Below are 24,797 nucleotides of genomic sequence, written 5' to 3' on the forward strand. Positions count from 1 at the left end.
AAAAAAAAACAAAACAAAACAAAAAACAAATGAGCCAGAACTATCCTAATGTGTTAGGAGAAGATGTAGATCTGGGAACCAATGTCTGGTTCCCTGAACATCCCCTCCTCATGACAGTCTAGAACGAATTATAAAAGATGGTCCATAACGACCCTAGAAAAGAAAGACTGGATTTAAAATCAGCATGAATTGGGGCACCTGGGTGGCTCAGTCGGTTGAGCGTCCAACTTCTGCTTAGGTCATCTCACTGTTCCCGAGTTCAAGCCCCACATTGGGCTCTGTGCTGACCGTGCAGAGCCTGGAGCCTGTTTCAGATTCTGTGTCTCCCTCCCTGTCTCTGCCCCTCCCTTACTCGTGCTCTGTGTCTCTGTCTTAAAAATAAATAAACATTAAAAAAAATTAAAAAATAAAATCAGCATGAATTCACCAAGACCAAAGAAGACAAACTGGCCTCGCTTACCTTTTCTAACAAGCGTGCCAGGCTAGTGTTCGGAAAATACCTAAACACAGTAATCCTAATTTCACGAGCCAGATTTCCTCCATTCTTAATTTCAGGCATGCATTTCAGAAAACATCTTTAAATCTCCTTATGGATGAACCAGAAATATATGCTAAATAACAGGTTGGGTGTATATTTAGTGGTATCATAACTGCATGAATAAAAAAAAAAAACAGCATTTTTAAAATGATTTGGATTAAAAAATAACGTGCACACCTTCAGGGGCACCTGGCTGGCTCAGTCAGGAGAGCATGCAGCTCCTTATCTCAGGGTCATGAGTTTAAGCCCCACATTGGGTGGAGAGATTACTTGAAGATAAAATAAATAAACTTAAAAAAAAGAATGCACACTGTCAAAGGCTAAATGACATTAACTAAACAGCCAGAAGGAAGGGTTAATCTAACTGGATGGAAGGACCTGCTCTTCAAACAAGCAAAGACTTCTTAGATATGACACAAAAGCACAAGCAACAAAACATAGATAAACTGGCCATAACAAAAAATTTTAGGGGTGCCCGGGTGGCTCAGTTGGTTAAGCGTCCAACTCTTGATTTCAGCTCAGGTCACGATCTCACAGTTTGTGAGTGCAAGTCCCACATTAGGCTCTATGCTGACAGTGCGGGGCCTGCTTGGGATTCTCTCTCTCCCCTCTCTCTCTGACACTCTCCACTTACTCTCTCTCTCTCTCTCTCTAAAAATAAATAAATTTAAATTTTCTTTTCAATTTGAAACTTTTGTGCTTCTAAGGACACTAAAAGGAAAGTAAAAAGACAACTCATAGAAGAGGAGAAAATTTTTTGCAAATCATATACCTAATAAGGGACTTGTGTCCAGAATACATAAAGAATTCTTACAACTCAAAAATAAGAACACAAATAATCCAATGTAAAAATGGACAAAGAGTCTGAAATAGATAATTCTTCCTAAGAAGACATAAAAATGGCCAGTAAACACTTGAAAAGATGTTCAACATCATTAGTCATGAGGGAAATGCAAATCAAAACCACAATGGTTCTAAAAAATAAAAATAAACATAAAATAAATAAGATTCTTTAAAAACCACAATGACTCCTTGACATTGGTCTTGGCAACGATTTTTGGATCTGACACCAAAAGCAAAGGCAACAAAACCAAATAAGCAAGTGGGGCTACATCAAACTAAAAAGCCTCTGCACAGCAAAGGAAACCGTCGACAAAATGAAAAAGCAACCTACCAAATAGGAGAAAGTCGACAAAATGAAAAAGCAACCTACCAAATAGGAGAAAGTATTTGCAAATCATATATTTGGTAAAGGGTTAGTATACAAAATACATAAAGAACTCCTACAACTCCATAGGAAAGAAAACAAATAATCTGATTACAAAATGGGCAGAGGATCTGTGTTATACTGTGATTTATAACAAGGAAGAGAAAGAGAGACGGGGCGGGGATGATCTTCATCCCTGTTTCTGGCAGAGCTCCTTTAGGAGCTCATTACAATTTCTTAAGTGACAAAGGTGTCTCTTGTTAGGTTAACAAGATGATTTTTGCAGCTTCTAAAGATAGAGACTGGTTTTAGGAGAACAAGCCATGTGATCAGCCATGGAAACTTTCAATCCCATCACCTTGACCTCTGAGAACAGGAGAGAGGCTAAGGGGTGAATCAATTACCAATGGCCAATGATTTAAACTATCATGTCCATATCATAAAGGAGGGGGTTTGAAGAGTTTCCAGGCTGGTGAGTATGTGGAGTTAACAGAAGAATGGCATCCCTGGAGTGGACACGAAACCTCCTTGCCTATTCCTCATACCTCACCCTATACAACTCTTCCATCTGGCTGTTCTGAGTTATATCCTATTATATAAACCAGTAATCTAGTAAATGAAATGTTTCTCTGAATTCTGTGAGCCACTCTGGCAAACAAATCAAACTAAAGAAGTAGAAAACTCTGATTTTATAGCAGTCTGAAAACAGGTAACAACCTAGATGTGCAACTGGCATAGAAAGTTCAAAGACAAGGTCATGGGAACCTCCAATATGTAGCCAGTTGGTCAGAAGTAAAAGCAATAGCCCGGGCTTGTAACTGGCATGTGAAGGGACTCGGGAGTCTTATAGGATCGAATTCCTTATCCTCTGGGATCGATGCTACCTCTGGATAGATGGTGTCAGACCTGAGTTGAATGGTGTAACACCCAGCTGGTATATGGAGAATTACTTGGTGTTGTATGGGAAAACACCCCCTCCACGCACTGGAAACTGAGTCTCAAAACACACTTAGGATGAGTAGACATTTTTCCAAAGAGGTCATACACATGGCCAATAGGTACATGACAAAGTGTCCAATATTACTCACCATCAGGGAAATGCAAGCCAAAATAATAATGAGACATCACCTCATACCTGTTAGAAAGGCTAGTATCAAAAAGACTTTGGTGAGAATGTGGAGAAAAAGAAACCTTTGCGCACTATTGGTGGGAACGTACTTTGGTGCAGCCCCTATGGAAAGCAGTATGGAGGTTCCTCACAAAATTTAAAATAAAACTACCATGTGATCCAGCAACTGCACTTCTGAGTATCTATCTGAGGGAAACAAAAACGCTGACTTAAAGAGACATACGCATATCTATCCACACAAAACACGTACGTGAATTTCCACAGCCGCATTATTCATAATAGCCCAATGGTGGCAATAACCCAAATGTCCAACAACTGATAAATGGATACATAAAACGTAGTATATCCATACAATGGAATAGTGTGGAACCATAAAAATAAGTGTACTAAAGCATCTACAACATGGATGATCCCTGAAAACATCATGCTAAGTGAAAGAAATTAGACTCAAAAGGCCGTGACTCCATTCATATGAAACATCCAGAACAGACAAATTCATAGAAACAGAGTAGATTGCCTAAGGCTGAGGAGGATAGGTGGGCAGAAGACAGTGACACACAAGGGGAGACAGGTTGGCTTCCTTTAGGGATAATGAAAAGCAAGCGTGGTGGTAAATGCAAAACTCTATGAATATACTAACAACCATCGAACTATAGGTTTTAAATGGGTGGTTGTATGGGGCGCCTGAGTGGTCAGTCGGTTAAGTGTCTGACTTCAGCTCAGGTCATGATCTCGAGGTTCATGAGTTGGAGCCCCACGTGGGGCTGTCTGCTATTAGCACTGAGCCATCTTCAGATCCCGTCTTCCTCTTTCTCTCTCTCTCTCTCGGTTCCTCCCCTGCTCACATGCATCCTCTCTCTCTCTCTCTCTCAAAAATAAACATTTAAAAAAATGTTTTAATGGATAATTGTATGACATGTGAATTATGTCTCAATAAATCTGTTTATACATATAATGGGAATAAAAGTAGTCTTTCCTGTGGGTTCAAAACATCAACTCCACAAATTTTGGAGGACGGGGCCATGTCTTTAATAATGAGTTTGTGCTGAAAAAGCCCAGAAGCCAGGCATGCATGGTAATGAGCTGTCAGCTGGAGGTGAGTCAACCTTTGGTTGGTTCCACTGAAATGCCGAGGCATGATGAGTAACTGTAGTTGCATTTCTTTTTTTTTTTTTGTAAGTTATTTATTTATCTTGAGAGAGAGTATGCGTGAGTATGAGCAAGTGGCAGAGGAGCAGAGAGAGAGAGACAAAGAGAGAGAGAATCCCAAGGAGGCTCCACACCACCAGTGCAGAGTCCAAAGTGGGGTTTGAACTCACATCGTGACATTATGACCTGAACTGAGGTCTGTCGCCTAACCGACTGAGCCACCCAGCTGCTCCACCTCCAGCCATTTATTTCTAACAAGCTTCCTGGTGCTATCTCACAGCTGGGCCACGGGCCACACCACTGAGTAAAAAGACAGGAAACTGAAGCTCAGAGATGCTAAATAGCTTAACCCAGGCCACCCCACTCACCAAGGACCAAGGATTGGAAATCAGGTCTAAGTGACTCCAAAACCCAGGTTCTTCCCTCGACAGCGTCCGTGATACGGGCCCTGGACGCCATGTTCCAGGAGAAGCCTAGATCTGACTCAGAAAAGAATCCAGGATGTCATGACCCTGGAGCCCATGTCACAGGGGGAGCAGCTGAAGAATGAGAAATGTGTGTCAGACATGGCAGCTGACCCACGTCTGGGAAGATCTATCCTGTGGAGGAGCCCTGCCTACAACTGCAAGCCTGGATGGCCCCAGTGGGGGCACCGGGCCAGGAAGGAGACGTACGGGCATATCAGTTTGGATTCCTTACGAAGAAATGTTCTAATACTCAGAGGTGTCCCAGAATAGAACAGTCTATCCCAGGATGCAGAGGCCCCAGACTAGAGCCCAGTGCTCCCCAGACACCACCCTTAAGACTCTGACAGAGTTACATACCAACTTTATTAGCCCTGCCACAAAAGAGGCATCATTTGCTGTTTTAAAAAATAAACCTTAGGGGCATCTGGATGGCTCAGTCGGCTAAATGTCCGACTTTGGCTCAGGTCATGATCTCAAGGTCCGTGGGTTCAAGCCCCGCATCGGGCTCTGTACTGATGGCTCAGAGCCTGGAGCCTGCTTCAAATTTTGTACCTCCCCCTCTCTCTGCCCCTCCCCTGCTCATACTCTGACTCTGTCTCTCTCTCAAAGATAAATAAAAAGATTTTTTTTCATTTTTTTTAAGTTTATTTTTGACAGAGAGAGAGAAACAGAGCATGAGTGGAGGAGGGGCAGAGAGAGGGAGACACAGAATCTGAAGCAGGCTCCAGGCTCTGAGCTGTCAGCACAGAGCCCCATGTGGGGCTCAAACTCACGGACCGCAAGATCGTGACCTGAGCCGAAGTCAGATGCCCAACCAACTGAGCCACCCAGGCGCCCCTAAAAAAAATTTTTTTTAAATAAACCTTAGACAAATCTTTCAATTCTAGCTATGGGCTCTCAGCTGGAGACATATTTTCCTTTCTTCTTTTTTTTTTTTTAGATTAATAAGTGATAGATAAGTATCAAAGGCGTATTAGTAGGAATTGCAAACTTTTTCCTTGATATATTTAGGATTGAAATAAAATTCAAAAGATCATCCATCCTTTTCTCTCCTGAAATTCAACCGCACTCCCCCCCCAAAATCTCCTTGGAAAATACCGGACCTAATGATCTACACAGCCCTGCAATCATGAGCTTCTGGACCCCTGCATCCCTCCTCCAAAGCTGAATAGCCCTAGTCTCTTCAAGCCTTGTTCAAATGGTTTCAAGCCCTCTCATCACCCTGGTTGTTCTCCATGGACGAGTGCCAGTTTGCTTCATATGCGGTCTCAGCAGCACCAAAGAGAACAAATCTGTAATTGCACCGGGATATTACCCTTCCATTACCGCAGTCCCAGGTCACGTCTGCTGTCCAGCAGCCCCACTGCAATGCCGGGGCTCACTGTGTTTTCTGAGGATGAAAACCGCCATCTGTGTCTTTTTCCCTGGGTGGCGCAGAGACACGTCCTCCTGGGCACATCCTTGATCATTGGTTGCTTTTGGACGGACTAGATGACACTTATCCCGTGAGGCGGTCTGGGATCAGTAGACGGAAAACAACTCTCTTACAATTAGGTTTGTTCAAACACAGGCTAACCTGGCCTAGTGTGGTACTGCCTGCCTATCCATGAGGTGTGCAGGCAGAATTCATCCGGAGGTCACGCAGCTGCCAAAGCGTGGCCAGCACTTGGCGAGAATGCCTCCCGCTCTAAAATCCCCTGCTTCTATCACACAACACTCGAAGACGGAGGAAGAGCAAGCCCCACGTGGGCTCACGTGCAAGAGCCAAGGGCGCCGTGACGGAAAAACACGACGGGCATCACGCCTACTCTTGGCCCTGGACGGTCCAGAGCGTCATCAGCTTTTCTGCCACAAATCACTTCATGCTCACCACCACCCTGTGAAGTGAGGCATCCCAGTTTGCAAATGACAAATGAGCTCGGGTCAAATCACTCCTCTGGGTCACCCAGGAGGTTGGCAGAGCCAGGATGCCAAATTAGTCGTCCCTGACACCATCGTCCGGGTTCATCCTATGCTTCCCTGCAAATCACAGGAGGAAATGGGAAAGGCCAAGGGCCATCAGTTGGTGGGAATCTGGAATGCTAGGGTAAGCAGTTTTGATTGAATGCAGGAGAAAAGAAAAAGACCACAGCTTTTTTTGATAAGGAGTTATTTTTTCATCTCTGTAAACGCTTGACATCAGTTAAGAATTTAAAAATAGAAGGAATAATAAAACAAGGGGAAAGAAATGAAAGATAAGGCCCTTGAGAGGCAACTAAGGAATGGGGGTCCTCAGCAGCATTGGTGACCGGCCGGCCTCTGATCAGAGAAACAGTGAAGAGTGAACCCCACAGGGACGAAGGCACGTGCTTCTCAAACCACCTTTCTGGAAAGTGCATCTCCAGCGTCTTTGAGGAAGAAGCTGGAGAGCTTCATGACTTACATCCCAACACCAGCCTGTCATGCACGTTAACTGCTTGTCCCCCGGGAATTCAGAACTCCAGGATGTTTGCCATTTGCTCACAGGGTTATCGAGAATTGCTGTGATGGACTCAACCAGCTTCTCAACGATTAACTCCTACATGGGGCTTATCAAACAGCTTCAGATCCCTTTAGTGTCCACCCAAACACACACATGGCCTTCACCGATGTAACTGTCCATACAGAATTACAAAGGAACCAGGGACACAACGGTCACAACCAGGCACGGGGGTGATGTGACAAGCGGGTCAGAGCTGGGAAGAGGGTCTACGACAGCATCCACTGCTTCCGAGTTCAAACCAGCTACAGGAGGTGCGTTCATGCACTCGTGTCGGCTTCGAAATACTAGATTTAAGAGCGTGAGGTACGCATAACACCTGCGCACTTTCTGGAACTCGTGCAAAATTTCAGCAAGCACCACAGAGCCCCAGCCAGTAGGAAAACATTTGAAAACTTTATTTAAAGCGCTACTGTATATAAGGAAAGGTCCAGAGTGAGATTTCTCATAGCTTATGAATATTTATTATAATACATTCTTGAAAACAACCAAAAAATTAAGTACAGTATAAATAGGAAACAGATTTATGAGTCAGTCACATGTTTACATTATGCAAATTATAGTTAAAGACCTATAACCAGGATATTGTTAAATGCCGAAGAAAGGTGGGGGGGGGGGAGGAGCACTGCTGATATTTGGACGTTTGCTTAAAATCGGCAAGTGATATTTTGAGTTTTGTTGACAATCTGTTCACCGAAGAGTGCCTGTGGGCACATCTTGTTACTTTCGCTAACCTGGTGGTGGAGTCCCAAATTCAAGGCAATGCCGAAGGCCTGGGGTTCTCATAGCCCCTTTGTTCATGGCAACCAAGGCTTTGTTGGACAGAAATGGAAGGAGTCCTGAACCTGAACCAGAAAGCTCTCACACACAGCAGCCACTCTCAGCCTTGGACCAATGAAGAGGCTTTGCCAACATGCTAAAAACTCCCACAGAGAGCTGGCTAAGAACACTTGTGTCTCCAGATGAACAAGAAAAGAAGCAGAAACAACAGTCTCTGGGCTGAATAACTTTCTCCAGTCCAGGATATCACCTTGGGCTTTGTGACACCAATCAAGCAGAGTGTCCTCTGAGTACAAACGCTGGGTACGCAGGGTGAAAAGCAAAGGTCTTTCTCCAGGGGGGCTGGAGAGCTGAAGAAAGCCCCCTCTGCAAACTGTAGTTAAAGATCTGTAACCCCAAACTTTCACCAGATAACACATCGTTTACAGGGGGCTGACTGATAAAGGGTTGGTTTGGTCTTTTTTAATTTCTTATTAGGAAAATAATACATGGTCACCGAAAAACACATCCATAAAACACAGAAAAGTATAATCAAGGAGAAAATTTCCAAAATAGAAAGGAAACTGGGGCACCTGGGTGGCTCAGTCGGTTAAGCTTCTGACTTCGGCTCAGGTCATGATCTCACGGTTTGTGGGTTAGAGCTCCATGCAGGGCTCTGCCCTGACAGTTCAGAGCCTGGAGCCTGCTTCAGATTCTGTGTCTCCCTCTCCCTCTCTGCCCCTGTCCTGCTCATGCTCTGTGTATCTCAGCAATAAAATAAACATTTAAAAAAAAAGTTTTTATAGAACGGAACTTAAATTGGGGCCCCCTTGAAGTCAGAGACTTCAAAGGTGTTTTGCTTACAGCTCACCGGTGCCCTGGGCCCCAGGTGGAATGATGGGCTGGGAACCTTCTCCCCTAGCCACCTCCTGCCACCCGCTACCAACAGCCCCAGATCCCTACCCCATATGCAACTCAGCACTCACTCCAAGGAGCTGAAATCGGTCACAAATGGTCTCTTCATAATGCAGAGGAAGAATAAATGAGTTACAGATTAAATAAACTTCCTCACCAGAAACAAAACCCCACCCAATCATCACCTTGCAAAACTCCCCTGCAATGCACTAGCTGTGTGGCCCAAGGCAAATTACTTGACCATCAGAGGCCTGATTTGTACATGGGGGATAAGAATAGTCCCTGTGCTTCATAGGACTGTGGGGACACTCCAACAAAAGGGCTCCGCCCTCTGCACACAGCCCGTACATGTTATTAACAACAACATCAAGTACTACCCTCAAAGGCAGCTCGGAACACAGTCATCGTGGGTACGAGGGTGTCTAGTGTCTTTTTTTTTTTCACGTTTATTTATTTTTGAGAGAGAGAGAGTGAGAGCCAGGGAGGGGCAGAGAGAGAGAAAGGGAGACACAGAATCCAAAACAGGCTCTAGGCTCTGAGCTGTCAACACAGAGCCCGATGCGGGGCTCGAACCCACAAACCGTGAGATTTGACCTGACCCGAAGTCAGGCGCTTAACCGACTGAGCCGCCCAGGCTCTCCGAAGGTGTCTAGTGTCTTAATACAAAAGCCAATATGTGTGTCAATAAACAAAAATAATGCACTATCAGATCTCTAAAGGCTGAAAATCAATCACTTCTGCCTTGATATTCTTCTAGGTCCAGCCTAAGAGTACAACCACCATTCCATGTATTTAATTCCATTAGCTGCAAAAGCAATTCAATCAGAATTCTTGCTCAATCCATTAATAACCACCAACCTGTCTTTGTGTCCTGGGGATTAACCAAGGCTAATATTTTATGTTGAGGTTCGTCACGGTACATGGTGCAAAAGCAAACAGACGAAGCTTCCAGTTTAATCTGAAAAAAAAAAAAATAATGAAATCACCATTTTGTTCTGTCATCCTGGTAAGGGCACGGGAAATGACTTAACAATTAACTAGCACAATATTCACCAAAAGAACTGTTACACGGAGGTTAATTTGACAGGATGGAGGCAATTTAGAAATGGAAACCTTTACCCACTCTGAGCTAAACACAAGTGGCAAGTGACAAAGGCCCTTCCTTTGTCTCCTACCCAGCAAAACCCTCTCCATCCATTGTTTACTTGTCCATCTATCCAAGGACTGATTAAATACCTACTCAACTGATACCCTTCCAGTCCCTCCCTTCCATATGCTTTGGGAAGCATCAGCCTCCCCCACCCAAATCCCCCTTGGGCCTCAGCCTACAAAAGCCAATGGCCACACGCTCACCTCGGGCTTGCACCTGCCAGGCTGGCCTCCACTGTATTCCTGTGGCCACTCCATGGAAACAGCCTCAACAAGCCTGTGTCCACCCACGATGCCACTCAGGCTGCCTGCCGCCCTGCCACTGGTCTCTGCAAGCCGTCTCAATAAACCCATACCCTCTCTGGGCCCTGCAGGCTCAGCTCTGGGTCTGGGGCGGCCCAGGGGCAGAGAACCTCAGTGCCGGTGCCTGTAGGCTTATGAACCAGAGGAACACCAAGCAGCATGTGTGGAGCCTGTAATGCGGGGACTGTCCGAGAGCCTTCTCGAAAGCGCTGCCATCCCAGCCCTCTTTGGGGCCATCGAGCCCACTGCTCCTGGCTCCCAAAGCAAAAGGCCAACATGTTCCACTGCAAAGCCTGTTTTGAAAACTGAGGAGAGTATAAGAAAATGAGAAAAGAATGTGTCAGCTGAGCGAGGCAGGCAGGATGCCTGTAAAAGTTTACAGCAGGCCTCCGTGGTTTTGGAGAACTGTTTCTTAACAAATTCAAGTCACCGTTAGGGACAGTCTCCGAGCTGGCCCTCCCACAGTGGTTCTGTGAAGCACAGTTTACCCACTAGAGGGCTGTTACAGGCCATTAAAAACAATACATACAGGAGCCCCTGACTGTCTCAGTGGGTGAAGCATGCGACTCTCGATCTTGGGGTTGGAGGTTTCAGTCCCACTTTGGGTGTAGCAATTACTTAAAAATAAAATCTTTTTTTTTTTACATTTTTTAATGTTTATTTATTTTTGAGAGCAAAAGAGACACAGCGTGAGTGGGGAAGGGCCAGAGAGAGAGAGAGACACGGAATCCACAGCAGGCTCCAGGCTCTGAGCTCCGAGCTATCAGTGCAGAGCCTGATGCAGGGCTCGAACTCATGAACCACGAGATCATGTCCTGAGCCAAAGTCGGATGCTCAACCAACTGAGCCGCCCAGGCGCCCCCAGAAATAAAATCTTTTCAAAAATATACACACAGAGCACTGTATTGACATAAAAAGATGTTTCTTACAGACAATATTGTATTCTGAGAGGACGTGAATGTTTAAAATGTATATGCAGAAATAAAAATCAAATGAAACATGTCAAAATGTTCACAGCAGTTAGCTTTGGTTTTTTTTAATTCTATCTGTCCCTGGCTACAGTTTCCCAAATATTATACAAAATATTATTAATTATGCAATGAATAATACAATTAATTATCCCAGCATACGGTGGTTTATTACCAGAAAAAAAATCATAAGTATTACTGTTTAAACGTGATAGGACAATTTCAAGACTGGAAACAGTTCATTAGGACTTTTTGAAGAACCAGATCGATGGGGTACGACATATCCTCAAACCGCTTTCTCATCTTCCATTTTGTTTGGAAAAATTTCTCTGGATTCAAAAAGAAAAGTTAAATTTGCTAAAAGCAATGAGGAGGTCCGATGCCACCCCAAATTAGACTATTTCAACCACTAAGTGGTACAAAACGGCTACCATTGCTTAAGTAATTGCTAAAATGGTAGGAAAACAAATGGATAATGTTCTCGTGGAAACTTATTTCCCTTTAAGGGGGAGAAGCAGATAGATATAAAGTCATTTCAACATTTCTATCACATAAAAACAACTTAATTTTAAAAACTGTCTTATTTTGTTATGTTTTTGCTAAGAACACTAAAATTACTGGCTCACTGAGCACACTTACATATTCGGGTTTTTTAAGGAAGGGAATCTCATAAATAAGCGTGAAATGAAAGCAGAGGATTGAAACTGCATCCTAAGGTACTCCAGGACTAACTCTTGTATTTCACCAGCCTCTCAGGTTATCTAGGCTTCCCCACACTCCGTCCCACCCTGCAGCCCACAGCCTCTGGCTCCCCAAGAATTAGCAACCCTAACCCTAATAGACAGCTTGCGTCCTCTTCCGGCTTAACCGCCACTAGGGGGCGCTGAAAGCGTGTGCGTGCAGGGACCTCCCTCTGCAGATCAACAATGTGGAATCACCCCAGAGATTCATCTAGGAGTTGATTATGAATTAGCATCTCCAAAATCTCAAGGAAGCCACACTATACAAGCTGCACAAGCCACTTTTCTAATTAACTCTGGAACAACCCTACTATGCCGGGTAGACAGCAATGATATCTGATACGAGTAAAATCTTACATATGTGTAAAACAAGAATATCTTGTCTCTTCGAACATCAGACTCAAATCTGAAAGAAACGTGACTGACTTAGGTACAGCCCAAGATTCACATATTCTTTTTACTTACTGCATGCGGAAAAAACATTCTTAAAGGTAACACGATTTTAAAATTTTACCCACAGTCCCACCATCCTAACAAATAAATGTTTTTCATTTCTCTCTGTTCCCTTCCAGTCCTTATTCAAAAGGCAACCTTGGGGCACCTGGGTGGTTCAGTCGGTTAAGCATCTGATTTAGGCTCCGGTCATGATCTCATGGTTCATGGGTTCGAGCCCCACATCGGGCTCTGTACTGACAGTATGGAATCTGCTTTGGATTGTCTCTACCCTTTTCTCTCTCTCCCTTTCTCTCTGCTCCTCCCCTACTCGCTCTCTATCAAAATAAATAAACTTTTTTTAAAAAATGCAATCTTATCGGTACTAAAAATCATTTTTTATATAATTTCATTCCAGTTGACAAAACTTCATTCCAAATCACAAAATTTTAAAACTGAGCCAAACCCTAGAGACCAAAGAGCAACCAATCCCTTCATTTTACACATGGGGAAACTGAGGCCCAACCAGGCATCACACAGTGTCTCCTTCAGTCCCCATAACAACAGTGCAAGGTAAGCTCTGTTATTGTCCCAGTTTTAAATATAAGAACACCAAAACCAGAGAGGTTAAGACACTTGCTCAAGATCACACAGCTAGTAAGCAGTAAATGTGGGATTCACAACAGGCTGTCTCACTCACTGCCTCGCATAACTGGACTTTATACTCAGGACTCCCAAAGCCTATTCTAGGATTCCTTCTTCTTCTCAAAGTGGAATTATTCTAGCATTCACTCTGGAAGTTATTATTTTCTTAATCTATAATATTCATTCTAGTACTAACATTCTACTTTCTAGTGAGCTAGATTTTTCCAGAGCTTTCTACCAACAAGGAACATCACACATACCTGCTCCCCAGTGGGAAGAGAGAAAACCTCTACTGAGGACCGTATCCCTTCCCTGAGTGTCGCATAATAACCCAGAGTTGCTTCCAGATGCCTTTCAGGGTCATCTTCCAAAATATCCACGGGATAAATGCCTGCAAGGAGGAAAGACAGCAAGAAATGGCATTAGATTTACTCTTTTGTTAAAGGGAAAGTCCTTTATTTCTTGAAGTTTGGTGTATGTGTATGTGTGTGTTTGAGAGAGAGAAGGCATGAGGTGGGGGGGAGGGGTAAGTGAGGGAGAGAGAGAATCCCAAGCAGGCTCCATGCTGTCAGGGCAAAGCCCAATGTGAGGATCGATCTCAGGAACCATGAAATCCTGATCTGAGCTGAAATCAAGAGTCAGACATTTAACCAACTGAGCCATCCAGGCGCCCTGCTGGGTTTTGTTTTTTGTTTTTTGTTTTAACCACACAAGTAACACTTGCTGTAAAAATTATGTTCACCTATTTTTTTTTTTTTTTTCAATGAAAAAGTGCTTCAACAGATGCCAAAAGAAACCAGAAGACATTCTCAATGGCAGGGGTGGCAGCAACCCTGGAGGGATAGGACATTCCACCCAAACCCTCTTGCAATGCTACAGAAACTTCCTTCCATAAACCCAAACCATCAAATGGGTTCCCAAGTATCTATCTTCCCAGAGGGTCAGCCACAGCAGCCATGTGCACAGGCAGACACCTTGAGAGCCCACGCTAGCTGGTTAGAACTTTTTTTTTTTTTCTGAGAGAGAGAGAGAGGGCGCGCAAGCAAAGGGCAGAGACAGAGAGAGAGGGAGAGAGAGAGAAATCCAGGGCTCATCGGAAGCGGGGCTCGAGCTCACCCGATGCGGGGCTCAAACTCATGAACCGTGAGATCATGACCTGAGTGGAAGTCAGATGCTTAACGACTAAGCTACCTGGGCACCCTGGTTAGAACCTTGATAACACTGACAAAGCCAGCTTGAGTTTTGCCAGCTTCCATATTCGCTGTGCAGGCTGATAAGATTTGCCAATTCTTCTCCCTGAGTTGGGCTACTGTTGTGTAAGAGAGTTGAAATGTACTAGTTAGTAGGAACTGTAAACCCACATGTCCATACACAGGGAGACTAGTGTATATATTAATTTGCAAGTTTTCCCCTGGCTCCTCCTCAGCATCTCTTTCTTATCATCACACTTGTAAAGGAAAATTACATCCTTGAATAATCATACAAATTGATAGCATCCAATTCAGCTTGGAAGCAGCAGTCGGCTTTCCCCTGAGATGCTGGCTGGCCTCTGGCTGGCGTGTGCCCAAGTGGGAGGGGACTCTGTCGCCCCCTTCTCTTCTGTGGATCCTGCCTCTGATTCAGCTCTGGGCCTCCTACGGGGGTGAGGCTGCCAAAATGGCTGCCTGATCACCCCCTTCCTCCTCCTCCCCTCCTCTACCTCCTCAAGAAAGATAAGCCTTCACATACACACTCACAGAGATAGCGGCTTCCCACCTTTCTCTCAGAACCTCCATTCCTCCTGCCAGCTACTTTTCAGGAAACAGGCTGCTGTTAGCAGCAAAGGGTTTCAAGTCCCCAGTCTTTGCCTGTGAGGAATGTTACTGCCATGGATTCGTTACTGGGGGAAACGCTCACAGAAAAGGAGGGATGTCAGGAACGCCTGTGGACCAGGGCCCCGCCTCTGCATATGCCCAAACCCTGCCCCGGGCTTTACATGCTGACAGTGTCGTGGGCACACACAGAGTGACAGATAGATGAGCAAATACATTCTCCCGCTATTCAATGTTCTAAAAAAGGATGTGAGGGGCGCCTGGGTGGCTCAGTCAGTTAAGCATCTGACTCTTGGTTTTGGCTCAGGTCGTGATCTCATGGTTCGTGGGATCGAGCCCTGCATCGGACTCTGAGCTGACAGCACAGAGCCTGTTCTCTCTCCCTCTCTCCCTGCCTCTCCCCCATGTTCTCTCTCTCTCTCTCTCTCTCTCTCTCAAAATAAATACACATTAAAAAAATATTTGAGTATAAAATGTGTACCCAAAAATTACAACTATAAATGCACTGATACAAACGTTTCAAATACAGACAGAAGAATTAACAGTCCTCTTGGTGACTATGAAAAAGTCCACGATGAACTCTGGGATCTCTCCCTCTTAAAAAGGGCTGTATCTCTGTATAGCCAACATATTCTGTTGCAAAAGACACACACTTGTGGACGGACAGACACACACACACACACACACACACACACACACACACACACCCAGAGTCAAGGAGGTCCAGACTCCTCCCTTTGAGCCCAGAAGCCCCAGAAACCAACCAGACATTGCAGGCTGAACCTGCAGACCTCCCCTACCCCCTACTGGGCCTTCCAAGCCCAGAGGGATCCAAGCTGGAACCCTGGCTCCTACCTCAGGGTCCACTTCAAACCTGTCACCAAGACCTGCCTGTGTCCCCTGTCTCCATGCTCATTCTTAGTCCTGAACCTCAGCATCTCAGCCACCTGCCACCCGCCATCGACCAAAATAACCCAGCTAGGTTGCCTGGGGCCCAGGTCCAGCAGGATGCTGAGTGCTCTCTAGCCCTTATTTCAGTCAGTTGGCTTAACCCCCGTTTCCAGATGAGGAAACTGAGGCCAAGAGGAGAATGCGTGGCTAGTCAGTGGCACCAGCAGGTCATGAAGCTCTGGCTGATTCCAAAATCGGTGTAACACTCAGATTATGTCAGCGATCCCATCAAAAACGATCTCCTCCACCCAGCTCTGAAGGCCCTTCATAATTCCACGCCCCTTCACCCAACACGCTTCTACACCTGCACCCCCCACTCCTTCTATCGTGACCTCCCCAAGGCCCATCTCAAAAACAGACACTCCCTGAAGCCTTCACGGAGCCCCCAAAGGCAAGGGCTCTGGGGGCCTCTGAGTCCTGTGTCCGAATCCCAACTCGGCTTAGGATGGGACTGAATCTGTCTCTGCGGCCTCCCCTGTCCATCAGGGCCTCACATGCATGAACTCGCTGGGCCAGAGAGGCAGCCTCACCCCACTGGCTCCCAAGCCAGGAACACGGAGTGCTCCTCAGAGCACCTGGTGCGAACGCTTCTCTCCTCTCCCACCCTGCCGCCCCAGGCTTTTCCCACCCCGAGCACTTAGGAAATCTGGGCAGGTGTCTAGGTGGGCTCTCTGTTCAAACTGCTCTTCACTTCCTCTAGACAGTCGAGTGGCTTCCCACAGCTATGAAAAAAGACTGTGCACGTTCAAATGAATTAAGAAAAACAAACTGGAGAGAGGGTGGCTTCAACCCTGAAGCACCCAACTCAAGCTGCGTGTTCACCCCATGAAAACAGCTTCAAGAACACACTCTCCTAACTGCCCCCAGGAGCTCTGTCTCAGGAGCGAGTAAAGACCCCCCCCCCCCTTATACTCTCTGTTGCTGGGATCTTCTCAGGAGCGATGCCTGTCAGACCCAGGCATCTAGTGCGCTCCAGTGAGGTCGAGGGCTGCCAGGACGGAGTCACCAACCAGCTCCACCAGGAAGCTGAACTTGGCCCCTTGGGGGTCAGGGAGGACACTGTGGTCTTCAGGGCTTTGAGAGAAAGGACACCCCACCAGGGCCACAGGGCCCAGAAAGCCTGGGAGCTCCTGGGGGGCCCACAGAGGTTCCTGCTTGGCTCCCCTACAGGCTGCCAAGGGTTACCTGGCATCAGTTCTGGTCGCCTGTGGTCAGGAGAAATGCAATGAATGTGTTTTGCTCCTTACACACCATGAAATCATTTCCCCTGCTGCTTCCGCTGCTGAAGCTGGGAGACCCCCTCAGAGAACCTGGGGGGAGGGGCAGTAACCTCAGGACACCCTTAGCCTTCCTGCCTCTACTGTCAGCTGGGCCCAGGGGCAGAGCCCTGAGGTGGGGGTGGGGTGGGGGTCTTCTCAGCAGGAAGGCCACCAGAAAAATCGGGCCTGCCTCTGGGGGTCAGGACCCGGGAGGGCACAGACTAACCTTCTGGGAAGCGGAGGGCACCTTTGAGCATCTCAGGCCCCACACAAAACACAGCACCCGTGCCGCACCCAGGCCCACTTCCCCTTTAAAGCCTCCAAGCCAGGCGTAGACCCCACACTCCCCAGAAGTGTCCTGGGACAGGCAAACCAGTCTGGGGGAGGCGGCTCAATTCTTCAGCCCTTTGGGTTTTAATTAGTTCTCCTCCGCCTGGGCGGTAAGTGGGAGGGCAGGAGCTCCCCCATAAGAAAAGCTACAGCAGCTTCACTCTTACAAACTGTGTGGGTTCGGTTTCTAGAAATCTGCGTGGGAATGAAAAAAGGAAACGCTTCAGGCAAGAGTGGGGGGGACATCCAGTACCCGCTGGGAAAGGGGACCCCTGCTCTCCCAGGGGAATAAAGACCCCTCCCCAACTTGGCAGGAAGAGAGACTCCCTCCCCAGCCCAGGATGATCATACACACACACACACACACACACACACACACACACACACACACACAGGAGACCCCGAGAGAGGAAGGAAGCCTCCCACCCACTCACCCCCCAGACCGCAAGGGCACACTTGGGCAGTGCCCAGGGGCCTCCAGGAAGTAAACAAGTCTGGGACGTCTGACGCAGGCGCTCTGGAGGCTGAGCTGGGACCGCCGCACTGGCTTCGCCGGTGATGGAAGGCAGACTCCGGGCAGGGGCTTCCAGATGTGAAATGCTAACAGGCTTTAATGGCTTCAACTGAACAGGAAATGTTTTTCCAAAGCCAAAAGAATGTAATCTTTTCAGTACAACGTAAAATGCTTTTATGAAAAAGACACGCAGTTGAAATGATAATTCACTGCAGCCTGTAAAAAAAAATGAGATCCCCAAACGAGCCCCCAATTTAAGAATTCACATTAAGCGTATGTTTGCTGTAGTCACCGGAACAACAACAACAACGTGGTACCTCTTAAAGCATACTTCTAGGGAAAATACTTAAATCATTCAGGATCTTTGTACCGAAGTCCCAGTTCCCAGGGCTGCACGGATGGTACCCAACACTCCCCCGAGCCACTGCCTGTTACCCACTGCTGATCAGCCACGGCCACTCCAGGGCCACCCACTGCTGCTCAGTCTGGCAAAGCCTAATGCTCTAGAACCTTCTCAGCACTCTTTGGTCCTCCCAATATAAAGAGCAATGCTGGGGCACCCAGGTGGCTCAGTCGGTTCAGCATCCAAATTCAGCTCAGTCCATGAGATCACACTGCATGAGTTCCAGCCCCGCATCGGGCTCACTGTTGTCAGCTCAGAGCCCGCTTCGGATCCTCTGTCCCCCATCCCCCCACCTCTCTCTCTCTCTGCCCTTCCTCCACTCGTGCTCTCTCTCTCTCAAAAAAAAGAAAGCCAACTAATGAAGACCTCGAAAGATGTCCATGATCTGCACTTACCCATTTATTCAGTACCGCTTGCAAAATATTCTCTCCGAATACCACCTCAAACAAATATGAAGAAAGTTCTTTCATTTTGGGAAAGTGAGATTTTTCTCATATGGGACTATGATCACGAGAAACATGAATAAAGATATTTTAAATTTTCCTAGCCCTGCTCTTGAGAATGTTGACCCCAATGAAAGCCTCTATCTACCCATCAGTAACTACATGGCCTTATGTCATCAGAAAAGCTGACTGTAATCACTTGATTTTTTTTGTAGTAATGTACGTTGTCATTCTTGAAGTATAGCTAACGAATCTTGCTCATGATATGTGAAAAAATTTCTAAGAATACAAAATTAGAAGGCAGTATTCCACTTTTATTTTTCAACAATGGTTTGTATTCCTAACATACATTTTTTTTTTTAATTTTTGCTTTCCTTTATTTTTCATACAAGTGGTCTGCTGTTTCTTCAAAAATCAATTTTCTTCTCAAAGGAACTTATAAGAGGGGCTCCTGGGTGGCTCAGTCGGTTAAGCATCCAACTTCGGCTTAGGTCATGATCTCGTGGTTCATGAGTTCAAGCCCCGTGTCGGGCTCTGTGCTGACAGCTCAGAGCCTCGAGCCTGCTTCGGATTCTGTGTCTCCCCCGTCTCCCCCCACTCACGCTCTATCTCTCTCTCTCTCTCTCAAAAAATGAATAAACATTAAAAAAAAAATTAAAGAAACTTGTAAGAAAGAATCCATATTACAGAAGAAACTGCCAGCGAGGATTAAGTGACTAATTCTGGACTTAGCAGGAAACATGGAGACTAGTTTGTAACCAGAGAGAGAAGGGCACCAGGAGAGACCAGAAGCACGGAGCAAGAGGTGTCCGTGCAGATCTGAACCCAGGCGTTCCGCACACCCACGGCAGGAAGGGCAGCACCTAATGGGAGAAGATTCCCAAATGCCACCTCCATTGCTCAGGATTCAGGACCAGGAACTCATCAGGCTCCCCAATTTCTAGCGAGGAATGTGTTTTGCTGCACGACACGCTCCCAGAGCTATGTGTCTTCAAGCTGTATGCTTTAAAACTCAGTATTCGCCATGCAAACTGCATCTTGAGCCTCCGAAGCATCCACCACAGGATGCCTTAAAACTGAGAACTACTCATCACCTAAGGGATGAGTATGTTTAACTAAAAAACAAAAGAGGGTTATTGCGTATACAGGTATCCCCTGCTCTTCCCAAGTTTACATTATGCCACTTTGCTTTCATGAAAGAGCTACATTAGTACCCGTTTTTGCTCACTGAAAAAATCCAAACAGGTCTTTCCCTTTTATGATGAAAGGGGAAAAGCAAAAACAGTGTTCGGCATCGGTTCTGCAGTGAGCCCTTACAGACAAGGCACAAGGCACACACAGTGAGCACAGACAGTGGTCGGGAGAAATTCCTTTCCCGGAAAGGATCTCAGCATCTCAGCATCAAGCTGCCAGAACTTCTAACGGTGTCTGTGAGCACCCGTGCTTTATCTCGATTTATTTTATGTATCCCTTAGCAAGTTGTGTCCTAAGGTATCAGAAAAGCCTGCGACAGGTTATTTTTGGGACTAGGCATGCTCAAACACCATATAAGTCCATGGTAACTGATTCTTCTCTTTATGCCATTTCAGCCTCATAGGAAGGCTCTCCTTGCAGAGAGTGGGGGAAACCTGTAGTGAGAAATACCCACAGTTGAACAAAACATTGCCTGGCATTTACTTACTATCCTAAAACCCAAGTCTGCACAGCCATCACAAGGACTCTCCTCCTGCCATTCCAGCATTTTCCCAAGCACATCCCGTGAACACTTAGCTCCATAAGATATGTTGTGAACGGGGCTTCCAAGGCAGGCACGTTTCAAAATGGGGGCCTGCTGTCCTCAGAGCTCAGTGCTGGGAGCTCCACGTGCCTATCAGCAAGCAGAACGTGGAGAAATCCTGAAGCAGTGGAATTTGCTTAATCCAGCATTTATTTCCCATACTTATTTAACCAGGGACCCCTGTGTCCAAAACACCAACTGACAGATGAAAAGCACAACTTAGAGAAGAGTGGGGGGTTGGAGGAGGGAGGGTATTTTAAATTTTTTTATTTTAGAGAGAAAGGGGAGCAAGCAGGGGAGAGGAGCAGAGAGAGAGAGAGAGAGAGAGAGAGAGAGAGAGACTCTCAAGCAGGCTCCACACTCCACAGGGAGCCCAACTCAGGGCTCAATCCCACGACCCTGGGATCATGACCTGAGCCGAAATCAAGAGTCGGACACTCAACCCAACTGACTGAGCCACCCAGGTGCCCTGGGAAGAGTGTTTTGAAGTAATATCAGGGCAGAAGGCAGCATCGCTCTCAGACAGAGAGCAAATATGCAAATGCTCGGAGCCCAAAGGCCCACCAGCCAAGGGAGCCACGGTGACACAAGAGCGATCATCCACAGAAAAGAGTAGAAAACAGAAGGTGAAGCAAACATCCACTCAGATATTTTTGTTGCTTTTGAAGAGCATCTGATTGCCAAAATATTCTTAGCAAAGAATTGAGAAAAAAAAAAACAGAAAGTTGGAAGACAGACTGTAGAATATGTTAGAATTTTTTGAGCAGATGAGCAAAACTGTCAACGCACGTAAGCACGCTGGGAAAGGTCTGCAGGTGGTGGCGGGAAAGTTTCCTTCCCTGATAATTGACAGGGAGCCTGTCGCTCTGTTATCACATATTTAGTATTGGCCCACTTGCAACTTGTCACTGCCTCGGCTGAGAATAAATCACTCGTCCCGAGTCTAAGACGGTAAAATATGCCGATGACTTTATGTGCCCACCCACACAAAGGTTTATGGAACCCTAACTGCTTTTAATATGAAGGTCTCGTAATCTGACCACTGGTGCATCTTACTTGCAGGCAAGTGATACAGAGACAAAACTATTTCTTCCCCTGAATCATTCAAAAGGACATGAGGTGGGAATGAAACACGCTGTTGTTTTTGCATCCAAAGAGGTGTCACGTCGGAGGACAAACGTGAAGCCCTGCTTGGGGCAGGCGGGATGAAACGGCATCTCCAATGTATACTTCCTTCTGAATGGTAACCTATAATTGTCTGACCCTGACAACTGTGGGAAGCTCGGGCTTTCCTCACCCCTGAACCTGAGCCGCTCCGTGCCATGTGATCATCACCACGGTGCCATATTTGTCTAACCTTTACTGAGAAGGAAGAAGGCTCAGGAGAACAGAGAAAGCTTGACTCTTTGTATCCTGAATGTAATTGACCAAGAACTTGTGAAAATACCGAGCCCCGGTGTCAGTAACACCACCACAACACGCGATGGCCCCAAAGCTGATGGGAAAATGCTGTGGGGAGCAACTGTCCAGAGCGGAACCAGAGCCCTAAACCACACAAGACGCAACGAGAGGAAGAAAAATAACTCTTCATCAATGTAATGCTTTTACCCATTACTCACAGAATAACATTTCTCAGAACTCACCCCAAAACTGTGGCTCTTAATGGACTTCATAAACTTTCATCCAGAAAACCGTATCTCTCTGTATGCTCATCTATTACACTGCGAACAATAATACCTCTGAAGAGGAGGGAAAGATTGGCTTCTGATGCCTGTACAAAGCATCAGAGGGAGTTGAAAATAGACCAGCCCTCAGTGTCCACATCCCAGTTCTAGATTAAGTTGTGCACACTGCAAAGTACTTAGACTCATCACCCAGACTACCACCCATGGAGAATGAATGGAAAAGAATAGGTTTAGGGGTGCCTGGGTGGCTCAGTGGGTTAAGCGTCCGATTTTGACTCAGGTCATGATCTCACAGTTCGTGACTTCGAGTCCCCCCCCCCCCCCCCCGTTGGGCTCTGTGCTATCAGCTGGAGCCTGGAACCGGCTTCAGATTTCAGGTCTCCCTCTCTCTCTGCCCCCCTCCACTTGTGCTCCGCCTCTCTCTCTCTCTCCCTCCCTCTCTCTCTCTCTCTCAAAAATAAACATTAAAAAAAAAGAATGGATTTACCTGAATCCTAAAAATTTATTTACTTAGAAGACAATTGTTCCCCAATAACTGGAAACGTGTCAAGGTAGCTACATTTTTATAAGGGCACTGGATCTTTTGTATAAAACTGAAACATAGGTGAAGATGTACACACCAAATACAAATAGTTGCATCAAAGTTAGTAGCCACTAAATTGCACCTAGCTGGCTCAGCGGGAAGTGCACAGGACTCTTAATCTCAGGGTCCTGAGTTTCCGCCTCACCTTGCGCATAGAGATTACTTTAAAAAAACAAATAAAATAAATTTTTAGAAAAGTACTAGCTGGGAGAAAACAGAATACTAATGAGAAGTTCTCACATCAAATGTACCCTTTGGGGTGCCTAGGTGGCTCAGTGGGTTAAGCATCTAAATCTTGATTTCTGCTAAGGTCATGATCTCAAGGTTTGTGAGACTGAGCCCGGAGTCAGGCTCCGTGCTGACAGCGTGGAGGCTGCTTGAGATATCTCCTTCTCCTTTTCCCTCTCTCTCTCTCTTTCTCTCTCCCTCTGCCCCTCCCCTGCTCACTTATGCATGCTCTCTCTCTCTCTCGAAATAACTACTAAATAAAATGTACATCTTCCATTCACATAGGTTTTTTTTCCAGTTTTACAAAAAGCTTTCACACAAGTACTTGCTTGTTTGAAATGTACATCAACCCTTTGAAGTCAAGAAAGCACACAGAGCCTCACCCCATTTCTCAGATGTGGAAACGGAAGTTCAAAAACAGAAAGTCAGTAGTAGGGCTGGACTCAAACTCAGATCTTAAGATTTCCAGGGGAGCCTTTGCCAGCGCCCCCTCCTGCTTACTATTGTATATCATGTCAAGAGCCATGTGCTATAAGCCAGCACCAAATGGGAGCTAGTACTCAGCACAGCACTGCTTAAAATAATCCTTTTTAAGGCTGAATCATATTATGTTATATAATGTGTGTGTGTGTGTGTGTGTGTGTGTGTGTGTGTGTGTAAAACTGCCATTTTGTTTATCCATTCACCTGTTATTGAATACTTGGACCATTTTCATCTTTTGGCTATTGTAAATAATGGTACAATGAACACGGATTTAGAAATATTTCTTTCAGCCCCTGTTTTCCCTTCTTTTGGGTGTATACACCCAGAACTTTCTATGTTTAATTTTTTTTAACTTTTTAAAAAAAGTTTGTTCATTTGGGGCTCCTGGGTGGCTCAGTCGGTTAAGCATCTGACTTTGGCTCTGGTCATGATCTCGTGGTCTGTGAGTTCAAGCCCCGCATTGGGCTCTGTGCTGACAGCTCAGAGCCTGGAGCCTGCTTTGCATTCTGTGTCTCTCTCTCTCTCTCTCTCTGAGATCCCTCCCCCACTCGCTCGCACTCTCTCTCTCTCAAAAATAAATAAACATTAAAAGATTTTTTTAATAAAGTTTATTTCTGAGAGAGAGAGAGAGAGAGAGAGAGAGCGCGCAAGTGCACATGCACGTGTCGGGGAGGGGCAGAGAGAGAGAGAGGGAGAGACAATCCCAAGCAGGTTGCCAACTGTCAGCACAGAGCCTGACGCAGGGCTCAATCTGACAAATCGTGAGATCATGACCTGAGCCAAAGTCAAGAGCCGGACGCTCAACAGACTGAGCCACACAGGTGCCCCATCTATGCTTAATTTGTTTAAGGAACCACCATACTGCTGTCCACAGTGGCTGCACAATTTTACGTCCCCATCAACAGCGCACAGGGGTTCCAATTTCCCCACATTCTTGTTATTTTCAACACTTGTTATTTTCTGGTTTTGCAGGGGAGGGGTTGATAACAGCCATTCTAAAGGGTGTGTGCAGTGATATCATTATGCTTTTAATTTGCATTCCCCAAACGATTAGTGATGTTGAGCATCTTTTCATGTGCTTGCTGGCCATCTGTATATCTTCTCTGGAGAAAGGTCTATTCAAGTATTTTGCCCAAACAGTCATAATTTGTAACCTGTATTTTGGGGGCGCCTCGGTGGCTCAGTCAGTTAAGCGGCCAACCTCAGCTCAGGTCATGATCTCGCCACTCACGAGTCCAAGCCCTGCGTCAGGCTCTGTGCTGTCAGCCTGGAGCCTGCTTCGGATTCTGTCTCTCTCTGCCCCTCCCTTCTCATGCTCTGTCTCTCTCTCTGTCTCTCTCAAAAATAAAGATTAAAAAAAAAGTTTTTTTTAATTAAAGAAAGAGCGTTCTGTACTTTGAAAACCTTGTAA

The 24,797-nt window shown here is 46.0% G+C and overlaps 1 protein-coding gene across 3 annotated transcripts in view; it reads right to left on the reverse strand.

Moving 5' to 3' along the window:
* Positions 1-24,797, reverse strand: part of LOC132668760 (protein FAM169B-like) — a 90,205-nt gene that overhangs the window by 56,248 nt on the left and 9,160 nt on the right. For 2 of the 3 annotated variants that reach the window (XM_078448961.2, XM_060617764.3), the window contains exons 2-3: positions 13,180-13,310; positions 9,541-9,640 (exon numbers count right to left, since the gene is read on the reverse strand). In XM_078448961.2, coding sequence (XP_078305087.1) covers positions 9,541-9,640; positions 13,180-13,310 — 231 coding nt within the window. Of the gene's footprint in view, positions 1-9,540; positions 9,641-10,035; positions 11,077-13,179; positions 13,311-24,797 lie in introns of those variants that run through there. The other variant, XM_078448960.2, reaches the window with a different exon arrangement.

Source organism: Panthera onca, chromosome B3, assembly GCF_046562875.1.
Source record: "Panthera onca isolate mPanOnc1 chromosome B3, mPanOnc1 haplotype 2, whole genome shotgun sequence".
Classification (NCBI taxonomy): Eukaryota; Metazoa; Chordata; class Mammalia; order Carnivora; family Felidae; genus Panthera; species Panthera onca.